Source organism: Onychostruthus taczanowskii, unplaced genomic scaffold, assembly GCF_017590055.1.
Source record: "Onychostruthus taczanowskii isolate IOZ18803 unplaced genomic scaffold, ASM1759005v1 scaffold78, whole genome shotgun sequence".
In the NCBI taxonomy this organism is placed as follows: domain Eukaryota; kingdom Metazoa; phylum Chordata; class Aves; order Passeriformes; family Passeridae; genus Onychostruthus; species Onychostruthus taczanowskii.
The window spans coordinates 478295-494584 of record NW_024505671.1 but is presented as its reverse complement, the minus strand read 5'-3'; the positions used below and the strand labels follow the sequence as shown (position 1 = coordinate 494584).

Here is a 16290-nt window from a genome sequence, read left to right as displayed (position 1 = left end):
GGGAAAAAACAATAGTAAGTCTATCTCAACATGCAACACATTTCATTTACCATGGCAACAAATATTGGGATGCCTTTTTCTTTCTAGGCCTTGTTTAATCTCTTTTTACCAATTCATAATTTAGTCCAGCAACTTTTAAACTAAACTTTGACAACACAAAAAAAATATTCAGAGCTGCAGATTCAATGTACGACACTCTGCACTTTCAGTTTTTCTTATTAAATCTTTTATTTCATTTGTAGATGCAAAAAAAGAACCAGCACAAAAAAAAAGTACATATTTTTTATCAAAAACATCGGCAAGTGCTAGGAATACGCGTGTGAAAGGAAATACAGTATTTCATTCTTCATGATTTATCCCCACATGCTGACTCTCAGAGGAATGCACAGTTCCACTGACTTAGTGGCAGCACCTACAGAGTAAACAACTTTGTCTTCTTGAGTAGCACCAAAGCCACTGGCTGTGGTTGCAGCTCATCACCTTCCTTTCACCCACTTCAAGTTTGAACACCGCACTGGAGACATCCTCAGACAAGCACAACACTGAATATCAAAATATTTTATAGTTTAGGAGATCGGTGTTCCTCACTCTTCCATGTTATCAGAGACAGGTGCTACAGCAAAAGGGACAATCACTTTCTGTGAAAAGTTATCCCTTTAGTTTCTATTTGTGTAAAAAAGTCTGTCTGGCTAAAATTGTTTCCCAGTAAGATATGAAAGCTTGGAAGTGGATTTATTTTGTTGTTTTATTAATACAAATAGAAAGAAATGTTTGGGGTTTCTTTTCACAGATAAAATCAGGGTGCAAAAGGTAAGAAGGGAGAAGTTTCACTGCAACTAGTGCAGGAAGGTGTACATCTATACACATCTGAGAAAAACTCCCAAATACAAAATATTTGAAATGTTGAAATATATTCATTAAAATTGGTACAAATAGGACCATTAGTTAAAAAAAAAAATCTGAAAAAAATGTCCTGCATTATTTCAAAGGACAGCAATAGATCACAGTGTATCAGGAAGCCACCTATAAATATAGTTGGAAAACCTCCAGAAGCAGGAGCTGTGATCAATCACCAGACTTTGTGAATATGTTCCACTGACAATGCTCAGTGCTTACCAGGACAGCACATTTTTTATTTCCTTGCAATACTCCAAACCTACTGGTTTGCCCTTGTGTAAGGGCAGACTCACACAAAAGGAGAGTTTCCTTTTAAGCTTGAAAAGAGCACTGAAATGGCATGAAACGATTTTCTTTTTTCTTCAGGTGTACTGAAGAAATAGTTCTGTTTGCATTCCCAGGTGGAGATTTCCCAACAACTGGAGAAGAGTCAAAATTTTTGTACACAAGTAAAACTGCATATTAAAAAAAATTTAATCCTTCATCTTACTTAAAATAGATATTTTAAAAAATCCATATTTGGTCAATGCTTATAAAAAATAAAAGTGTACTGACAGGCCAGTCATTCCACTAAAACTGCTTCTATATATGTGCTAGGATAGGAGATCCTAAAAAGTTTTCTCAACCCCACAGCTGTTGTCTTATACATGTTTCTGCAGAAGGCTACTCCATGTTTTGCCTCTGGCTGAAGTGTTATTTGGCAGAAAGTGCATCAGAACATGAAAGCATGGCAGGTTTGAAACTGAGAGTCAAGAGTGGCTCAAGTTAAAAGCGAGTGAGTTGCCTCAGTGTTGCAGTGCTTTTAGCCACCTTGAGAAAGCTGGGTACTCAAAATGGAAAAAAGCAGTCACTTGCACACAAATAGAGCAATAAGGTGCAGCCACTTCTGTTAAGGCAGCTGAAAATCAAGTTGAAAGAGAAACTAGTTCTGTGTCATGCTCTTGCTCCAGGCTCAGTATTTTGTCAAATTCGTATCAAGCAGGCTTCAAACTAGTTATAACTGAAACTTCCTGATTCTGTGGTGTACTGTGTTGCCCCAGGCAATAAGACTTCATCACCTGCAGCCTCACTTCGACAAATAAAAATAAAGTTACTTCTTAAAAGTATTCGTCTTCCCTAGGATAAATTTTTCATTCTTCTTTCTTGCCTATGTGAAGCAAATATCACTGTAGAGATTGCACCTCTAGTTACAGTAACAGGACCTTTCAATAAAAATTAGATTAAAAATCGTTTTATCAACATTTCTAGGAATTTATAAATACAAACAGCCTTCAGCACATTTAGTAAACAGGCAATGAACAAAACCAACCGCAAAATATAAAATACCCCCTCTATTTCTAGGGCTTGTCATTACAAAAAAATCTCTGGAAAGAACAGCTGATTTTGAAGACATTCAAGTCAGTCTGTGATAGCTCCAGTGGGACCATCACCTTCTGCAACATGATATGCAACAGCAGAGGATTGTTCTGAGGGGATGTTTTCTCCTGTATTCCAAAGCTTTTTTCACTTGGTCTTTAGCATCTCCTACATAGTCCTCAACATTTTGCATATTTATCTCAATAACATCAAAGGTGTCTGCCTGTTCCTCCACCAGCAGGGCCACCTGAAGAAAGAGCTCGTGAACTTCCTTAATGCGACCTTCTAGCTTCACCAGCTCCTTGTGCCGCGTCTCTATCTCATTCAAGGCTGCGCGAGCTCCCTTAACATCCGACAAGAGATTCTCGGAGAAGACATCCCATTTGCCTTGCTCAATCATCTCCTCAATCTGCTGACCAGAAACGTCTTTGCCCATGATCTCCAGCTGCCGCTGAATTCGAATCTTGCAGTTCTCCCGCTGGTTCATCTCTGTTGCATTGTAATCAAACATAGCGTCCTGAAATGTGTGCATGAGGTCAACGTAGTGGTTCTTCGCCACCCTGGCAATGACAGACATAGCTCCGTATTTTGTTATTGCATCTTCACAGAAATCTCTCATTACCTGCAGTTTCCTGTGGATGCTTTCTCCACGGCTCTTAATGTCTCTGGCAATACAATTAGTATCTCGTTTGATGCTACTAAGACGGCGCATGGAAGTAAGAAAGCGGCTGTTTTGCTTTCTGAGACGGTTGACATCCGCTTTTAGGTGGTCATTTTCTGTCCGGATGCTCTGTATGTCCTTATGAAGGATTTCCAAGGCATAATCTGTCTCATAAAGGAGAATGTCCTGGGGTGAATTTTCATCATCATCACTATCAGAAAACTCTTGGTTGTGTAACCTGGCAAATTCACGCAGCTCACTTAAACGGTCTTTCATCCTGCCTGTAAAACAGGAACAGGAGGAATGAGTTTGAAATCACTAAAATATTGGTAAAGAGAGTTGAAAATTTGTAACTAATAGCTACATCATGATGATAACGAAATCATAGATAACAAACGTAACTCATCAAAGATAACCCAAAATACTAGATTTTAAATTTGTTCGCAATATTTTATACAGTGATGGATATCACATCCAAGACTCTGCTAGAACACTGTTCTAGAAGGTACAAGTTTAGAAACAAAACTGCAGGAAAGAAGACAACGAATCCTGAAGACAAATAAAAAAGAATAGTAGGACAGTCCCAAACTCCCCACAAAATGCCAGTCCTTTACTTGGAGAGGAAAACCAGACTCCCGATACTAAGCCTTCAGCTATCAGCATCTGTAGACATGTAAATTACTGAACATGAACACCTTCCACTACTACTCACTAGAGAAATCTCCTCTAGTTCCTGATCCCTCATTACATCAACTGTCCAAAATGTCACAGGGCTTCCTTCCCTCATTCCAAGTTTGCTTTTCTTGGGAGAATACTAAGAAGCCTCTCAGAAACAGAAATGACATTTACCAATACAATTGGGAAAGAAAAGTTTCAAAAAATGGTGTAGAAAGTATCAAGATAGGGAAAAGAAAAAAAAAAAAAAAAAAAAAAAAAAAGGAAAAAAGGAAAAAAAAAGAAAAAAGAAAGAAAAAAAAGAGAAAAAAAAAGAAGCAACTTTAGTGTCTTCAGATGCTATCATTGATCACAGAGTATCAGACATCAACAATTAGGGGTGTGGAGCATCTCTCTTATGAGGAGAAACTGCAGGAGCTGCGCCTATTTAGTCTAGAAAAGGAAAGACTGAGAGAGTAGAAGACTGAGACACATAAATATGTCAAAGGCAGGTGCCAACAGGATGGTGCCAGACTCTTTTCAGTGGTACCCAGCAAGAGGACAAAGAAAAATGTCCATAAACTAAAACACAAGAAGTTTAATCTCAACATAAGGAAGAACTCCTCTACACTGAGGGTGGCAGAGGCTGCCCATGGAATCTCCCTCCCTGGAGGCATTCAAAACCCACTTGACACATTCCTGTGTCACCTGATTCACATGACCCTGTCTTGGTTATATTTGGACTAAATGATCTCCAAGGTCCCTTCCAACCCTAACAATTTTGCGATTCTGTGAACTTTGTGCTTACCATTCCTTAAACTTAATAAAAATTAAATATCAGCCTTCTACAGAAAGCATAGTAACAACTGGCTCAACAATGATTTAACTTTCTGTTTGTGTTTTCTTTGTTAAGCAAACACTGAGTAAAGCTCCTGTGTAATAAATTTGTAATTTTTTAAGAGTAGGTCTACCCTTCCTTCCCCAGGAAGAAATGGAGAAGCAAATACATAGCAATTCACAACATGAAAATGCTGTAGTAAATTCATGTGTATACTAATTCTGCAGCATCTCAAAAAATATTGCTTTTTTCTTTCTTTTAATACAACAGGAAAGTCAAACAATAAAAGAAGAGTAGGGAGCTGTCAAGTGTTGCCTTGGATTGCACCACAATATTGCCTGGACACAGGAAGATCACGCAATTAAACACTGGCCTGTGCACTATCACTTCCACCAAGTCTCTGCCTACATTCTGTACGTGCTGAATAAAAGTTGTACAACATAAAATTTAATATTCATCATTCAGTTCATGCTATCCCATTGACTATGTTGTTACTGTTCATTTTCCTTGGGGATTTCCCCTGCAAAATCTTTGGAAAGTTCCATAAACTCCTACCAGTTGTTTGGGGAAAGGCAAATCTAACAGCCCCACAGCCAGGTTTCAGCCCAGAGTCCTTAAGGATGATAGTGATAGACTCTTGATAAATTACAATGCCCACTTGAGACACTTCAAGCACAATTCTTTGTACCTGGAATCTTGAGAAGTCAGCCCCTTCTCACTTCAGTCACTGCTGCAAGCCTTGAGCACTTTGCTGAGTAAGATCGTGAAGGAACAAGCTGGACATCAGTGAATGAGCACATGGATCAAGGCCACTTGTGAAGAGCTCCTCTCAAGTGACATGGACAGTGTCACACACAATCTCCGTGATCCAGCAGATCCAGTGGAGTCTAGTTGTAAGTGGAACAGAGGGATCAAGTTGGAGTTACACTTAAGAGTCTTCACCCAGGGTTTTCCCAGCTCCCCAGTACTTAGTTCTAAAAGCCTACATTATTTGTATCTATGTACCAAAACTTACATTTAAGGTGATCAACATTAGTATCTTTTAACTCTGCACTGAGGACCTGTACCTGCCTGAGATATGTCTCCACAGCTAAAGTGTTCACACTTTTGTCCTAACAAGTGGATGCCATCTATTTAAGCCTGACTCAAGAGTCCTGCAAAATCAGGGACATTTTGGCACTTTCTTTCATTCTTCCCAAGTCCTGTCTTTTACACTTTGTTTCTAAAGTGCATCACCTAGCTTGCTTCCCACTTCATCTTCACATTTTTGAGATGCTCTTCCTTACCTACACACCATACCCGGATGGGAAGTAAGTAACTTTATGCCCGTATTTCAGTGTCATATTAGGCCACAAACACCACAAATTACAGAGAACACTTGTTCAGCTTTATGCTGAACATGCTCAAGTACTCCATAGGTCAGCATTTGCAATATTTGGCCAAAGAGGTTTGTGAGGTTTAAGCAAATGTTTAGATTTCAGCTTACTTGAGCACCTTTTGCTCAAGGAACATAGTAAATTTATTTGGAGTATTCAGAAACCGTTTGGGGTACTTTGGAAACTGAGTTGAGAAACTCTCAATTTGGCAGAATTTCAGGATTTTTTACATTAAGAAAAACAGTAGGATGGAATGTAACATCACCACAGAGGTATTTTCCTATTTCCAATTCTCATTTCAAACAAAGGGGAACCAGATCTTTCCCAGAGAGGACAATAATTTCCAAGCTTTCCTTGGGTGGTGTTAGGGACAGAATTGATACTAAACAGCTGAAATAAATAAGGAGAGAGGGCAAGGGGGAATAGCAACTTGAAACATTTCAATTTAACAAATAATGGTTTACAAAAGTTGGCCTCCTCTGTCAGATGCTGTTGTTACTCAGCAGTTTGCATCTATGTATATGTTGATTGTATTGCTTGTAATTTGAACAGCAATATATTAATATATGGTACATGTCTGGTTATTAGGGATAGCCTGAGACCTCAGTCTGTAAAGTGAGTGTCTCTCCCTTCTTGCAGCAGGAGAAGTTGGGCTCTCTGATGGGAAAGCAGATCTGCAGGACCTCAGTGTGCTGGTAGCATGAAGCAGAACATGAGCCATGCATCCCGGGTGGAGCAGCAAAAGTGAGGAAAGGGACACTTGAGAGACCACATCTGGAGTGTTACACAGACACACTGGAAGGAGACCAGGGGAGGAGAGAGGTGGTCAGAGGTGCTGGAGCACCTGACATATGAAGAGAGACTGAGAGAGTTGGGAATGTTCAGCCTGAGAAACAGGAAGCTCAAGGAAGATTTTGTTGTCATCACTAACTGCTTAAAACAAGGCATTTTCCCTTCATGGAAATGTACAGCAATAGTACAAGATGCAACAGGCCTATGTGGAAACAAGAGAAGAGCCAGCCAGGTATGAGATGGGGGGGAAAGTAAAAAAAAATAAGAAAACCCCAAACATTTAGAAGCCATGGAAAAGGTGCCCAGAAAAGTTTTGGAATCAGCATCCTTGAAGATATTTAAAACTCCACTTGACATGGCCCTCAGCAACCTGAACTGCCTGTGTGTGTTTGAGCAGGCCTGGATTAGACAATGTTCAAAGGTCCAGTCTAAACTGTTCTGGTAAATCAGCCTTAGATAAAAGGTTTGACCATGAACATTAAATATGTTCAACTACTTGCACAAGTCTATATAAAGAGACATCTAACACATTAGAATAGCAAGACAGTGACTACTCTGGAGTAACAACTGCAAGTGTATAACTGCCTTTATTCTAAGAGTGTGAGGTTTAATAGACTAGCTGTCAGCTACTCTATTTATTTATTTATTTATTTATTTATTATTTTATTTTAAAATGCTACTTATATTCAAATTGGAACATGTACTTCCATTTGTATTTTTAGGCTAGGTAAATCTGTCCTTGTAAATATGAAGTTCCTTCTTCCAGTCCATCATGATGTGTACACCCAAACACACACACAGGAAATACAGGCCAGGTGATGACTGCAGAGGTTACAACTTTGAAGGCAGATACCCAGCAAGTACAGTCAGCTGAGGGCATGTTCAGTGCTCATCTTTTCATATTACTGTGCTACTTACTGGTATTAATCACCACAGTGACAAGCTTTCCCATGATGCATGAGAAACATACAAATTGTCCTGTTGCAATAAGACTGCAGACCCAGACAACTGTGTATGACATGGGATTTCAGACAAGAAAGCAAATCCACTCTGAAAATCAAAAACTATGCATGTGCATATACCCCCTTTCTGTTAGCCCCATATACATACAAAAGGGGGTCCTACAAACATTGCCTAACATTGCCATGCAAATGTTCTGAAGCCTGTTAACTATGTATAAATAATCCAAGGCTAAAAAGTTATTTCTATAGAAACAAGTGAATTACGCACTTATGTTTATCTCAGCTTTAACATTTGTATATCCACACTCTATCCCCATATGGACCATTCACGCAGTAGTTGGGTTCAATGATCCTTGTGTGTTCCTTCCAGCTCAGGATAGTCTGTGATTCAGAGTCTAGGGACAAATGGTGAAATGATGAAGCAGTTTCAGCACAGCATCCATATTTCATGGCCAGCTGCTGGGAAGGAAGGCAGTGTACATTTTCTTCTTGCAGCATTCATAAATGGCAGCTGCTACTTAATACCATCTTGTGGCTTACCAAAAGTCTAGTCAGTAATCTTTTCAGCCTCGAGTAGAGCCTTACAAGATGAAGCTTTTACTTCAGTTGTTTGAGGAACAAACAAGTCAGTTAAAAATAATTTCTGTCAGTAGTTCTTCTTGCCCTTGGAAGGTAAAAGGAACCCACGTGGCTCATCCTGGCTCTGAATGGCATGTGATTTTTATCTCATGACACAATAGACATGACCCAAAAAACAAGTGGTGAACAATTAGGAAATAACCTGCTCTTAGGCAAAATTACTTCATAGCTAAGTATGTGTCAGCACATTTCAGTGACTTCCCATGTGGCTTGTAGAGCATGGAGTATTGATGGAAATCTACTCAGATGGACTTGCTGAATTGAACAAACTGCATTCTAAGGCAAATAGAGTGCTGCTGTTGCACTAAAATACAAGTCATGCATATGTAAAAAAAGTGTTAAATTTAGCTGAAGCCTTTTGTTTAAGAGTTGGAATTTCAGATTTAATAATTTTCTAGTAACTATCTGTTTTGTAAACACTTGTCTTAGAGCAGAATTAATATTTTTGCTTGGTATTTGTTGCCCAATAATAGATTTGACAATATTGATTAACTTGGGAAAAATACTTTTTTTTAACAGTAGGTTTTAATCTTTCCAGAAGAGTAATTGGCTTATAGCAGAGTACTAGTCATCTTTTCAGTCCAAATTCCCTGTCTTCCCAACCATGCCCATCACAGGTGGCACAGCAGGCTTGATTTTTCAAATTAGTCATCTTTTTTTCTTTCTTCTCCTCTGCAAGAGCCTGAAACAAAAAAAAATTATGATCTAATGATTAGGACAGTTTGCCTTCTCAAGCTGTTCTAAGATCACGTATGTGTACTAATTCCAAGATTATTAACAACTATGACAGAGATCAGCAGTTCAAAATCTTTTTGCGGCCTCATTGAAAGGAAGTTATCCTCTCTGGAATTTCTTGGATTTCATGATGTTTAAAAATAGACAAAATGTATTCAGGAATTAAAATCCATCAGTTAACACTGAATGCCAGTTCTAAAGCTAAAGAAATCCATCAAGAAGTTGCAAGTGTATCTGAAGACTACACTACCCAGCTCATATGCTCATCAAAGCCTGTGTACAGCAAAAGACCACCTTTATAGTTTCTGTCACTAGAGACACATATCTGCACTTGCAAATGTCTCAGGGTATTGGTTTTTTTCCCCAAAATATCCCTGTCCTCTGCCAGGATAAGTTATTTATTACAAGCTAATATATTCAGAGCAGTAAGGATAACACCATTCTTTGCAGGCTACTTCTGCATCTGGCAGAAACTCCAAGCCTCCAGTGGTTCCTTTCCTATCACAAAGTCTAGGAAAAACCTGGGGGGGGGGGGGCTGAAATTAATTCCAATTGTCGCCTCTAATTCAAAGAAATTAGGCAGTAATTTCTACAATACTGATAGCTTTGGAGGTTCTTCTTTGACTTATCTCAGTTTCTTTACCAGTATTTAGTCTCTTCAACAGAAAAGAACTCTCAGTTTTTATATGACAACATATTATAAATTGAAGGATCTAGGGTGCATCTCATACTTCTCAGATGTACTGAATATGGTTAACCATCCTGGTGAATATAGCAGGTTGACCATCCTGGTGTTTTCTGTGGACTGGTTATCAGCTTTTCCAGACATTAGTATCAAAACTAGGAGACACTGCTGGTGTGCATTAAATGCACTATAATATGCCATTTTTCACATATTTATGATAAGACTGAGAAAAAAATCTGATGTTTTAACTTTTTATTACTCCGTAGCCATGAGAGTAAACATTATTCCTGTGTTGGAGAGGTCAGTTTGTTGTACACGGGTTGACTGCTACTATACTGTCTAAATTTTCACTGGAGAGCTATGGATCACCACTGACAAACTTTCAATAGTGGACAGATAAAATGGATTCTCAGTATCTCCTCTTAAAATTTGCCTCACAAGTCACATAAATGAGCACTTGTAACTAGATTTGGTGCTGTTTAGGTGGGGTGGGGAGCAGAGGTAACAGAGCTATAGACAAAAAAGGTTTCTGCATCTTCACTGGTTTGCAACACCAAGGTCTTCAGATAAATTTGGCCTAGATAGAGACAAGGGGAGTGTGAACTGTACCTCCAAGGGCTTGGCAAATGGTTGAGACAGATCCATACCACTTAATATAAACAGTGAGACAGCCATCTGTGCATTTCTTGGCAGTTACTACAGCTCAGCATCATTACAGGTCCCCGTGCAGGGCAATTAGCCAGCACACTCACAGGCAGTGCTGGCACTACAGCACCATGAGAATATACATTATCTAATTAATCACCTCGGCTTCCCTGGAACACATTGGCTCAGCGAAATAGCTGTGTATATGCCACAGGTATATAACTACTATTGCTACCACACTGTAGTATTTGTAAGTGATTAATACATTATGTTGGTATGTAAATAGAAATATGAGGTCTCATGTGATCATCAGTCAGAAGAAACACGTTCTACTGACGCTTTTAAATTAGCACAACTGCATTATTTTTTGAAAAGCACCTATATTTAAGACTTGTTAGAAAGTGTTACAATCTGACGCCAAGTACTTTTGACTTTAAAAAAATTCCTTTAAGGTTAAATACAGGGTTTTCTTGGTATTTGGTCATGTGGGCCAGTACACGTGAGGCTCAGTTTGGGATTCTATTGCAAAATGTATACAACTGTACCAGCACCAAACTAGTTCCAGCCAGGAAATAACCCTTATAGCCAGCCACACATGCACACCCACAGCCTCAGCCCCAGGACATGTCAGGCTTTATGGCAGTTATGCTACTTAGCAGCTCATGGGTGTTTACAGGCCCATTCAAAGCACCCGTGAAGTTGAGACAAGATATAGATGTAATTAGGGACACACCTGGTTGGGCATATCAAAAGCTCAAACAAGCTTTATTCTTGCTTTCAAAAATAAGTGAGTTGCAATACCACAAAATCAGCACAGAGAAAAGACATAGCGGGAAAAGCTGTCATGCAGTAATTCCTTCACTTTTGTGAACACAAGCTTGTTGAGAATAATCCTGGCAATTAATGGGTTAACTGCCATAGCGGATTAGGCAAAAGCTGCACACATGATAAGCCTTCAGAAGTCAAGATATGTGACATCATTCTCTCTCTGATAAAACTACATGTAGTTTTATCTAGATGTAAGTGCCAAGCACTGTGTGAGAGCTCTTGCTGATTGTGTAGAGTGTCTTGATATCTCATCTAGCCTATCAAAGCAGAGATAAAAACCAAATTGTTTCGCTCCCCTCATGTGGAACCCCCCCACTACCCAAGAGGGGGTTCCCAGGAGCCAGCCCTAGGCTGCTCCCTGGGAATGATGTTCCTCACCAGAGCTGGTTCATGGCCACATCTTGGGGAATAACCCAAAATGTAAGCATAAGCAAAAATGGCTTCACTGCAAAAAGTGGTAACCCCAGATTTGGCATTGAGATAGGTTTACTGGATCAAGTTAACATTGCCTCGGTTACTTCTGCACTGTGTTTTGTCATCCTTGAACTACAGGAAGGACCAGAGTCAAAGAAAATTGATGGGCCAGATAAAAGATAATAGAAAGTATCTGGGCCAACACCTTCATATTTGACACAGCAGTTGTCTTCTCACCATCAGAACTGGTTTTGAACATATCAGCATTAGGATGGGTATCTGTCACACTCAGAGATTATCCATATTTTTCATTAGTGACTTGGAGAGTGAAACCAAATATGAGCTTGTACAGTCTCCAGGCAACACTGAACTGGAAGGGAGTAGAAGCAAGTGTTTGGTGAGGGCAGGGAAGGAGAAATTATGAGAATTTAAAGAGATCTTCACAGTAAGAGAATAATTAACAAAAAGAAAAGGAAATTCAATATAGTCAAGTCTGGCACATTTAGATAAAACTATTCACACAAATATAAAGTAGGAAATACCTAGTTTGGCAGCAGGAAGGCATTGGTGAGGTTATAGCTGATTGCAAGCCACAAAACAAGCTCACAATATAGGGTCATTCTAAAAAAACCAAAACCTAATATCTTAAATGAGAGATGGCTTGGGAAGGACTGGTTTTACTCTGCTTGGCATAGATAAGGCCTCAGTTGGAAAAGTATATTCTGAAACAGTTATCACATTAGGAAAGCCAAAGGGAGCATATTTGGCATATAATTGTCTCCAAACATTTTAGAAAATACACTTCTGGAGAAAGAGGAGCAGAACGAATTATCTTCATTTAATTCAGAAGACCAGGGAGGGAGACACAGTACTCCAGGACATAAAAGGAGTTTTCTATGGAAAGGGAAATGGTGAGTTTGATCCCTGTGTTGACACTGGAAACGGGTGAAGTAATCAATTTCTTTCACTAGGCCTATGTTGAACTGGCTGTGACTTGCTGAAAATTGGACCATTTCTCTGTGGAAGCACTGTGGGACCTTCTTCCTTGACAGAAAGAGAGAAGATACAGAAAGCCCTCTCAGGCCTGGTTTAGGTGCACAGCTCCAGTGCACCAAATGGATAAATCAATGTCTTACAGTCCCACAGTGGCCCTGCATTCCCAGGATTTGTTCAGTGCCCCCACCCCCAGTGTCACTGTGGGTCCAGCACAAAGTGTATGTTCACACAGTGCTGCCCATGATGAGGAGAAGTTTAGGGGACTTATTTCATGCAGCAGATTCTCTTATTTCTCTATTATTTATGCAACTACCATTTCTCCTTCTGAAGCAGGTTTGGTTAACACTGTTAGTGTTAGTATAGTGAAAGATGTCAGACATGGAACCCAATCCCACAGCACCCAAATTCTCCAGGACTGATAGAGCATGCAGTTGCATTCCAAAGCATCATGTTTATCTGCAGTGCCCAGAAGGTACTACATTTTACTCATTTTAATGTCTCAAGAGACCTCCTGTACCATGATCACTTTCTTCATGGAGATGTCTTTCAACAACAGTTTGACTTGCAGTTTTAGCCTCACACAAAACACAAGATAACATATGACAGAACACACAATTTCAGTTTCAGGGCAGTGGGCACACAATGCAGCCAGAGAAAAAAGGTCATTGGAGGAGTTGGATACCTAAACCATCCTTTCCTAATGATGACATTTATTCTGTTCATCTGTTAGACCTCTGGTCTCTTTTGAATTAAAAAAAAAATTATGGTCATCTTGTTGTCTCACCACTATTTAAATAGTGAGTATCAGCACTGGTAAAAAAGCATTATTATTCAAATTGTATTCTCATCCTAAAAAGTAATAGATTGCCATTTTGACACCTGACAGCTTAAAAGACGGTTGCTAAAATACCCTCTACAGAACAGGAACAAGAAGTGCAAGCGTCCGTTTTTGGCCAATGCTGTTATTGTAGTCATTTCCTTTCTCCGTATCAGAGTGACATGTAGTTATCTCAGACATACACGAGGGCCACTTCTTGGTAGGAAGGAAATGAGTATCAATTTAATTGGAAGCAATCAAAGAATGCTAACTTTTGCATCCACTTCTAGATATGGTCATGATGACACTCAAGAACAAAGGAAAAGCTATTATGTTTTGCATACAAACCAAGTTTTCTGTAAAATCTGCTGTGAAGCTATTCATAACCATGTATGAGCACTATGAATAAAATGTTAATACTCGTTAAGCCAGACAAACAAGGCAGTGGACATGCAGACATCCGTTGTGACTGGATGAGAAGACACATCCAGTGTCTCTGTTTTTCTCTCATCCTGTGAAAACCTAGCCATCCCTTTTGCATTCCATGAGGACCAGGGCTAGGCACCTTCGGACCCAAAAGCCCCGTCCGCATTTCCTACCATCTCTCCTGCCTGCGGGCTTCAGACTTCACGACTCGATTCAAAAGGGACAATTTCGTGTACTCTTAGGCAAAACCGAGGTGCCGAGCGCCCCGCACGCCCCGCGGTCCCTTCGCCTCGCCGGCTGGGCTGGCTGCCGAGCACCAGGCGCTCCCCGACAGCCCGGGAAGGGGCGGCCAGCCCGGGCTCCGGCGCTGCCCAGCACTGCCCTCCCTCCGGCAGCAGCTCCGGGCGCCTCGTCCTCCGGGAACTCCAGCTGATGCTCAGGGGAGCTCGGGAATACGGTTGTGCCCCCGTCCCGGGAGCCAGCACCGGCTGTGCCCGGGGTGAGGAAACCAGCAAACCCTGCCTGGCCCCCAAGGAAAACGCTGTCTCGTCCTGCCCCGTCCCGGCAGGTACTCACCCCCGGGCAGGGCAGTCCGGCCGGTCCTGTGTCGCTCCGCTCCGCCCGCGCCGCTCCCCGACGTGCCGGTGCCGGAGGTGCCGGTGCTGCTCCCCGACGTGTCGGTGTTGGTGTCGGTGCCGGTGCCGGTGCCGGTGCCAGTGTCGGTGCCGCGCCGTCGAGGCGAGCGCTCATCCCCGCGGAACGCCCCACCCCTTCGGTCGGCTCGCCCGCCTATTGGCTGTGAGGACCTGATTTGCATGGCGGCGCCCCGCCCCTGCCGGACCGCGCCCTCCCGGGCCCGTGGGTAGACGCGCGGTTCTCGTCGCTGCCCAGCGCGGGGAAACTCCGTCCCGTGGGTGCCGGGAAACGTGGGCGCGGTGAGCTGGCCCGTCTCTTCGCCATCGTTCACGTGGACGTCCCCTGACCTTTCTTGTCCTCGCCTCCCCGCCGGCAAGCTGGGGCTTTCCCACTCTGTGATTCTGTAATTCAAATTGCCACTGCTTAGCGTAAGGAAAATGTGCTCTTTCGTTTCATGCTTCAGAATTTGGGTCAAATTAAGTCCTTTTTTTGCGTTGTGACTTCCTGAGGAATAAACCCAACAGCTTTCCCATCATTCTAACTGAAAAGAAAACCTAACAAAACTCTGGTGTCACAATGTTTGGTACACGGTAATCATACATATTAATGAGCCACACAAGTAGTTATAGAGATTGTTCAGGTCTTTCTGAAATGGGAAGCTTTTGCTTTTCTTGAAAATCTTGGACATGTACTTTTTTCTCCTTTTCATCACAAAGCTTGAATATAATCTGAATCTGAAAATTTTAAAATATAGAAGTTACTTTTTTGGTGGTGCTAAGAAGTAGCTGAAAGAACAACTTTGCTTTCCTGAGCAGCCATCAGTTATAAGGCTCCAAAATTTCTTACATTGCTTTAATCCCACCCTGGGTGACTGAGAATAAATTCTGCCATGATGGAGACAATTGCAGAGGTGTAGGAAGCTTCCTCCCTCCTTATTTTCTATGCCGGTTTTGTGTCAGGAAAAAAAAATGTACATAAAGGGAAAATATTTGAGGTTTAATGGTTAAAAGTTAATTAAAATATATCTGACAGAAAGGCTCTTTCACCTTGAAAAATCCACGACTGCCCTGGGCACTTTGCTGGGATTTTTCTCTTAGACCTTGATGCTGGAGACAAATTTAATTGGAATCAGTGTGAGTCTCACCAGCTCCCTAACACTACCTGAAGATACTGAATTGTGAGTGGGTTTTCTCTTCCAAGCTGCTGCTTTCCAAGACCAGCTGCAGCATCCCCCCATGTGTGCAGGCAGCTTCTCCTTGTCACTGGACCACAGAGAGCAAATGGGCCTTTAGTGTTGTTTGGTGCTATTAATGCAATCAGAGCTGGAAACAGAGCTGGGTGCTAATGTAATGTCACGGGTAATCAAAGGTACAGGCTGCTTTGTGTGGCATGGAGCAACAATTACAAACTAACCTGCTGTTGTTGCAGCAGAGGCAAAGCTATGGGTGCATCAATTGATGTGTCTGATGATCCTGTCAAGAGCAAAATGCTTATCTAGAAACATCTGGTATCTTCCCTGTAATTCAGGATATGGAGGATATGGAAGACCAAAGAGATGACTGTCAAGTCTTCCCTGCTTTGGGAGAGACTTCAGTCAAAACTTCAGTAGCTGAGTAACAGACAAAGTAGCAATATTGTTAAAATATTAGTTTTCTTAGAAACTAATAGTGAGTGAGAGAAATTTATAATTTCTACTGATTTTGACACCTAGATGAGATGAGGTTTAAAAAGGTGCAAAACTCTAATAAAAAGCTTGCTAATTAAGCTACACAAATAGGTAGCTTTAAAAAAAAAAATCACCATTGCCAAACAAGTATCCTGAAGTATTCTTGAGTGTATTATGTTGCTAGATCTTACAAAAGGTGTCCATTTGCATGGTGTTATAAGAAACAAAACCAGAAGAGTCATATGAAAAGATTGTTGTGTCATCATA

At 41.0% G+C, this 16290-nt stretch overlaps 1 protein-coding gene across 3 annotated transcripts; it reads right to left on the bottom strand.

The window, feature by feature from the left end:
- STX11 (syntaxin 11) lies at positions 1-14470 on the bottom strand. Of its 3 annotated transcripts, XM_041423529.1 has the most exons (4): positions 14298-14470; positions 7805-8857; positions 5095-5293; positions 1-3195 (listed from the first exon to the last, which is right to left on the bottom strand). In XM_041423529.1, the coding sequence occupies exon 4, from the start codon at positions 3188-3190 to the stop codon at positions 2324-2326; it is 867 nt and encodes a 288-aa protein (XP_041279463.1). In that variant the 5' UTR covers positions 3191-3195; positions 5095-5293; positions 7805-8857; positions 14298-14470; the 3' UTR covers positions 1-2323. The 3 variants fall into 3 exon arrangements, with proteins under 3 accessions (XP_041279463.1, XP_041279462.1, XP_041279464.1); XM_041423528.1 differs by lacking the exon at positions 7805-8857; XM_041423530.1 differs by lacking the exons at positions 5095-5293; positions 7805-8857.
- Between the last annotated feature and the right edge of the window lie 1820 nt (positions 14471-16290).